The sequence below is a fragment of the Mirounga leonina genome, unplaced genomic scaffold, assembly GCF_011800145.1.
Source record: "Mirounga leonina isolate KUSES-001 unplaced genomic scaffold, KU_Mleo_1.0 Mir_176, whole genome shotgun sequence".
In the NCBI taxonomy this organism is placed as follows: Eukaryota; Metazoa; Chordata; class Mammalia; order Carnivora; family Phocidae; genus Mirounga; species Mirounga leonina.
Window position 1 is genome coordinate 33,634,751 of NW_023270454.1, and position 7,228 is coordinate 33,641,978.

Below are 7,228 nucleotides of genomic sequence, written 5' to 3' on the forward strand. Positions count from 1 at the left end.
CATAAAGATTTTGAGTAATTCCAAAAGCTTTCTGCGTGGCAAACACCCCATTTGGTGATGTACAATTTCCCAGCAAGGTGGAAGGCTCCCGGGAGTCCCCTGAGTTGCTGGCACCAGGCACCTTTGGCACCCACAGGCCAATGGTGACACAAGAGTGGTGGAGAGATAGGTGGCAGCACCACGTCTGCCAGGTGGCAGGACTGCATTCTTCCCCTGCCAGGGTCTGTGACGTTGCTTCCTCCACCATGGGCTTTCCTCATGCAAGAGAAGTGGTGCTCCCCCTGCTTGAGACCAGCACAGGGTATGATTCATTTGATGTCACTCCAACACCAAGTGCAGCCCACAGCAGGACTTAGCAGGTATTTAATGGATGGGGAGATATTGGGGGGCTCGGGAAGGCACGTTTCTTTGCATGTTACCTCCATCAGCTTTGTTTGGAGACGAGGTCAGGGCGCACGTCTCTTGAAAGGCTCCCAAATCTAGAAATCTGGGCATTCTTATACCACTGCTCCCAGCAGCTCAGCAGGGCCCCCCAAAGAGAGGCCACTGCAGCTGAATTGCGCCCAAAGAGCACCTCCTTCCCTCCCCATCCTTGAAGCTGGCCCAGGTCCTGGAGAGTTCTAGGACTGGGGGTATGAGCCATAGGAGTTAGGAGGGCATACCCTAGTTACTTTGGCTCCTCTAGTTATTCTCCCTGACTTCGAAGAAAATGCAAACTTCTCTAGGGATCTGGCCCACTCCTCCCCTACTAACTTTCATACCTTTCTCCTCCTTGCTTCCCACCTTATATTCATTCAGTACATATCTATTCAAAGCATCCTTCGTGTTGGACATTGTTGATTACCAGGGAGGTAAGATGATTCAGGCCCATCTTTGAGTTTACAGACCACTGGAAGAGGGAGAGATGCAAATACTCAGCATTTGTCTTCAAGTTGCTGACACATGACGTGTCAGCATGTGATGTGATCACATACGGAATTATACCGGTGGGGCAGCTCAAGGTAAAGACACGCCAGACCTTATTTTTGTGTTTGGGGAATTTGGTGTAGTGGTATCATCCTATCACCTTGACTTGGTATTTGCAGCTTATACTGTGTTTTCTGATACGTTGCCTCCTTTAATCTTCACAATAATTCTGCGATCAGAGATTTAATCTGGTTTACAAATGAAGAAACTGAGGCACAAACAAAGTGCTGTTCAGTCTCAGGATTAACAGAGGCTTTGAACTCAGGATGCCCGAGGGCAGCCCTGGCGCTTCCTACTCCATCAAGCTGCCTTCCCAGCAGGCCAGCTGCCCCTCATCTTCAGTGGAGAACCTGATCAATCCTTTTCAAGGGGATGAGACAAGAACTCCAAAGCCAGAGTGTAGCCCCCACTTTCTTTCTTTGGCCTCAGCTGCTTGCCTGTTTTTCAGTTTCCAAACTATGACAAAGAAATAAAAATAGGGATGAGAGAGTTCTGTTGCTTCCTTAATGAACCCACCTGCTGGCTATTGCCAGAAATTCCTTTAAAGAAGCACAAATCCCTTCATTCTACAGGTATAAATAAAAAGCTTAAAATGCAAATGCCTTGAAGCCTTAACACACAGATATAAATAAGTTCCACACAAGTCCAAATGATAATAGAATATTCTATCCTGCTTGTTCTGAGCTAGAAAGCAGAAATAAAAATCACCAGTATTCCCTGGGCTTTGCGGTATTTTTATATGTAAAAATTATATATACATAATGTTTCTGAACATCTATTAGGTGCCAGGCACTGTGTTTGTGGTAAGATTCAATGGTAACCCAAAGAGACTTGGTACCTTCTTCTTCTACCTTCTTTTTTTTTTCTCCTTTCAAGGGTAAAAATTTTATTTTTGAGGAACTTCATACTGCATATTTTTAAAGAGTCACATAAGAAAGCAAAAATGTTATCCTCCCCTCATCCTAGAAATAAATAAGAAGAGCATAATTTTTTTTTTTTAAGTCACAACACTTGGAAGTTTAGCACCAGCATCCAAAATGAACAAAGAAGGAAAAAAAGAGCATTTACTATATACTTCAGATTTCTTTCGTTGGGGTTCTCCCCATGCGATATTAGTATTTCTTCTTTCAATTCATATTACCAAAACAGTAAAAACCAGGAAAAAAAATATAAACCTAGTGGTTGCTGAAACTGGGGAGGTTGCTCTCTTGTCTTGTGCAGGCATTCCTGGAATCTCAGCTTGCTAGAAAAATTGGCTGACATTTTCCTTTTGTAGTTGTCTGTTTCATAAAGAATAATAATAAACATTCTAATGTCCACATCTTGGTTATTAGTCTTCCACGTTATAGCTTGAATGTTTCTTCGGTGTTGGTTAAAGTCATGGTCTGCTTTATGCTTTATTTTTTTTTAATGGTTATTAATTCTTTAGGTCACCTGGTGATGGTGAAGGTGCCTGCGGAGCCTGGTGTTACTTAGCATTGCTCTGCTCGGTGGCTGGAGCGGGGTTCTCAGATGGCGCTTCGCCTGCCTTGGTCTCTTTGCCATCTTGTGAAGGAGCATTAGGAGGACGGGGGCGACGCCGATAGTTGTAGGCACGCCGGTATCCACGGCGAGCAGGTGGCTGGTTTGGACCATTGGCCGCTTGTTGGTTCTCTTTATCTTCAGCCTTGTCAACAGCTGGGGCAGGTCGGGGGCGAGGAGGGCCTCTCCGGTACCTGGGCAATAAGTTGGATTTCAATGAACCAGACCCTGAAGTTGTGCCCCCTCTGGGACTCCTTCCTTCTTCTCTCCAATCTCACCAGCCTGCATTCTGTTGGGATGGGGAAAGACCCATGAGCGATGGTCAAAGGTCTGTCCCATGTTCTTCTACCTTCTTCTTAAACATTCCAATGGTAACCCAAAGAGACTTGGAGGAAATGCTGAGTGTGCAGAGAGAAATACAAAAATTAGGTGAATAAATAAGAGCAAGCTTGTGGAGTGCTGTGAAGGGGGTACTAAAAGTCTTCCCAGGGGCGCCTGGGCGGCTCAGTTGGTTAAGTGACTGCTTTCTGCTCAGGTCATGATCCCGGGGTCCTGGGATCGAGTCCCATATCGGACTCCCACTGCTCTGCGGGGAGCCTGCTTCTCCCTCTGCCTCTGCCTGCCACTCACCCTGCTTGTGCGCACTCTCTATCTCTCTGTCAAATAAATAAATAAAATCTTTAAAAAAAAAAAAAAAGTCTTCCCAGGCAGAGGGAACAATGTATTCCAAGGCTCCGGGGCCAGCATGGAGCACATGAAAGGACCCAGGAGTGGAGAGAGAGGTGGGGAGCCCGGATGTGCAGGGAAGGGCAGCAGGAAGGTGTGAGAAAGGCCTTTGGTTAGGGGCCTTGGGACTCCAACTCAAACTTACGGGGCACTGAAGATCTTGAAGGGCAATGGGAAGACAGTTAAGGCCTTTACAGCAGGAGGGATATAAGGATTTGTATTAAAAATTTTAATTTTCTGCAGTGTCAGGAATGGGTAGGAGTATAGTGGGGAGAATGCCATTGCAGTCATTCAGGGGAGGCCATGATGGAAAAGTGGAGATGAGGGAGGTGGGTGATCCAGAGATGCTATAATCTTGGAGTCTTAGAGAAAGAAACTGATGAGATCTGGCGATGGGACATGGGAATAAAGAAGAGAGGCATGAAGGATGACCCGAGTTCCTGAGGTGAGGTTGAGACGGGTAGGTGACCGTGCCTCAGGCTGACAGAAGGTCCTCCACAGAAGGAACAGGCCTCGGAGGGAAGAGGATGAACTCAGTTTGTGGCATGTTGGTGTTTAAGTCCACAGGAGCATGGAGCACATGGTGTGCAGGTGACATTTTTGCTGTTTAGGGGCTGAAATTGCCTTCCCTGTCCCCTGTGGCTGGACCACGTCAACACCCAGCCATTCTAGTCTGGTCCCTCCTTCTGCCTTCCCTGAATCCACAAAACACAACACCTAGAGACGGTGAGACAGAAACAAACATTCCTCATGCATTCAACGTTCCTCTCTGTGCCGTCTTCACGTCCTGGCGGAAACGCAGAGGGTGAAGCCAGTTTCTGCAATTTGCACGTTGGAGATGTTCTTCTTTCCCAGATCCCCGCTGCAGAGCGGATCACTGCCTCTCAGCGGCCCATTGCAGGCATGTGTGCCAAATGGAGAATTCCAGAGAGCCAAGAGCAGGAGGGGAAAGACCGCCTAGCTCCGTCCCCATCTACCTTTGTGAGTTCTGCCTGTCAGCCCGGCTAATGGAATGATGGGCTGCTATTGACACAGCCCCATTTTTCAAAAGGCAAATAAAATTAAACCACCCTGAGAGAAGCAATGCAGATAAAAAGCCCACCTCAAGATGCCTTATGCACTCTGCCGCTCATTTTTTTCTAAATCCTTTCATTGGTTATATTGTCTTGAGAGAGAGAACAGAAGTCCTTCACAGTGGCTGCACTGTGTCTGCCTTCTCCTCTCTGAGCAAGTTTTTTCATCAATGGACAGAAAAGAGCCTTTTCCAAGCTCCTCCCAGCCTGGAAAAAGCTTGTCAAACTATTCTCTCTAAATTCCACCCGCATGAAGATTTCTATGCTCCAGGCTTGTCTGTTTCTAAAAAGCTTGGAACTTTGTATATAGACAAATAGCGGAATCCCCCTCCAGGATAAAAGAGGGCCTGTGAATGGGCTTTTAGGAGCTAGTGAGGGACCCTCTGTCTATCCTCCCTTGCCTCAGAGTTTCCCTTCCTCCCTCACATCCCTTCTTAAGTGAATAACAAATATAAAGGCCTCAGTCAGGGATGTCTGAAGTACCTGTGAGGAGAAGTAAGCAGGTGTGCCTTGATCTCACAATAAAATAAAATGGCTGTCTTGGTCCTGGTCCTCTAGAAAAGCAGAGACTGAGACAAAACAAGTGAGAGGTACAAGCCAGTTGTTCATGAAGGTCGAAGGGAGGTAACGTAAGTCAAGGTGAGAAGTGATTCCACAGGATGGGCTTCTACTCTGGCTGGTGCCAGCTGAGAAAAACAGCCAGGGGCTTAACAAAGATCTTGACACAAGGGACTTCTTGGGAAAGAGTACAAGGAGAAACACATCTCGTCCCTCAGAATGGTGCACAGGAGAGAGAAAGGAGAGAGATTAATCTATAGGGCTCCCCACCTATCTCCCACCTCCCATTTGTCAAGTCTCACCTCAGAAGAAGCTACTTCCCCAGACTTCCAGATGATATCATTCAGACCCTCATCTTAGGAACCAAATGCCACACCTTCCACAGTGGTGTTTCAGTCAACTGCAAAAGTGAGGGGCAAAGTGGAATATGTGGGGTACTGAGAGGGAGAGAGAGAGAGAGGAGGAAGGGGGGGGGAGGAAGAGGAGGTGAAGGAAAGGAGGGAGTGGTAGCTTTAGCTAAGGTAGTCAGAGAAGGAACATAACGTCTCTGTCCCAGTAGAATGGGTACAGTGGGTGAGATGCTTTTCTTCCCATGGGATAGGTTTTAGTAGAAGTGGAAGGGAAAACACAATGGAGGGCCTGGGAGGGGTGTTCATAGCAAAGGTCTGAAGGATATATACTGAGTGTCCCTAGAAGGAAGGAATTGAAGGAGTAAGGCTGGTTATGCCTGTGCATTTTGTATCTCAACAACCTAGGGGCAGAGAGCTGTGAGGGAGGTTGACGGAGGGAACCATGGAGCCAGGATCTGCATTGTGGAGGATTAAGTACTCAGAGAGGCACATAGGCGCTTGCTCATAGAGAAGAGTGCTTATAAAACCAATCACAATGACTGGTGATGAGAAATGCTGCTCTACACCCCACCCTACCTCCCCAAAAAAAGGCCCAGGGAGATCTAGAGATGGTACGGAATGACTCACTGTCTCTCCAGCTGATCCTAAGGATAGATTGTGCATGCATCTGGGCGGGGGGGGGGGGGGGGGGCAGGGAATGGACTATGTCAAACTGAGCATCCCTATTTCCTGGACAAGGGCAGGCTCCGGTCCCTCTCCATGACAGAGAGGGATTCAGGGCCCCCTGTAAAGATGTCCCATGGCCCATTCCACTTGCCTGGCCAGAGGAACAACAGCATACCCTGCAGTCTCTTTTCCAGGCCTCACACCTGAGTGGGACTTGTTGACAAAGCACTCATTTGGGGGGCAAGGTTTTTGGGGTCCCTCTGTTGGCCACATGTTGCTCTCTTGGGGGTAAGTTCATTGCCTCTTTCCTGGCAGAGCCCCATGAAAGCTGCTGAAGGCATCCAAGCCTCCAGGACTGTGTGCTGGCCCCCTGTGAAGTCAGTTATGAGGAGACAGGCAACTTGGGCAAGACTGGGGTATCCATTGAAATAGGCCTATGATGTTTTGGACCTCCCAAAGCTAAACTTTGGTTATAATATTATTTGTATAGCATTCCACGGAGTGTGAAGTGTCTTCACCTTTACTTTCTTTTGTCTTTTTTGTAATAACAAAACTGTGAAGTTGATGATGAACTATCTAGACCCAAGAGGTTGTTAAGTGTTCCCAAAGTCACACAGCTGATAAAGACTTGAACCCAGATCTCTTATTCCTACATTCTCCTCCAATCCTGTGTTGGAAACCTAAAAGCAGAGCCTGAGAGATGAGACTTGTGCATTTTTATTATTCTGATTTAGAAACACGGTTCTATCTTTCTTCCTTCCCAGCTGCTTGAAGCTCGGCTGCCATCATGAATGACACAGTAACTATCCCGACCAGGAAGTTCATGACCAACCGACTACTTCAGCAGAAACAGATGGTCACTGATGTCCTTCACCCCAGAAAGGCAACAGTACCTAAGACAGAAATTCAGGAAAAACTAGCCAAAATGTATAAGACCACACCAGATGTCATATTTGTATTTGGATTCAGAACCCATTTTGGTGGTGGCAAGACAACTGGCTTTGGCATGATTTATGATTCCTTGGATTATGCAAAGAAAAATGAGCCCAAACATAGACTCACAAGACATGGCCTATATGAGAAGAAAAAGACATCAAGAAAGCAGTGAAAGGAGCGCAAGAACAGAATGAAGAAAGTCAGGGGGGCTGCAAAAACCAGTGTTGGTGCTGGCAAAAAGTGAGCTGGAGATTGGACAACAGGAGGGGTAAACATCTTCAGTGGCTTTATCTGTGGTGATTGTGCAGATTTTTCATGAGAGGATTAATAAACTAAGAATGTTTTTAAAAAAAGAAACATGGTTCTAAATTCCTGTATCTAAGGTGGCAATGGAAAGTCTTTTAGGCCTTGGTCTTTAGATGGCACCTACCC

At 46.8% G+C, this 7,228-nt stretch overlaps 1 protein-coding gene across 1 annotated transcript; it reads left to right on the forward strand.

Annotated features, from left to right (window-relative positions):
• The first annotated feature begins 6,294 nt into the window (after nucleotides 1-6,294).
• On the forward strand, nucleotides 6,295-6,968 carry LOC118022442 (40S ribosomal protein S24-like). Its single transcript, XM_035023209.1, has one exon. The coding sequence runs from the start codon at nucleotides 6,648-6,650 to the stop codon at nucleotides 6,966-6,968; it is 321 nt and encodes a 106-aa protein (XP_034879100.1). The 5' UTR covers nucleotides 6,295-6,647.
• Nucleotides 6,969-7,228: the final 260 nt, after the last annotated feature.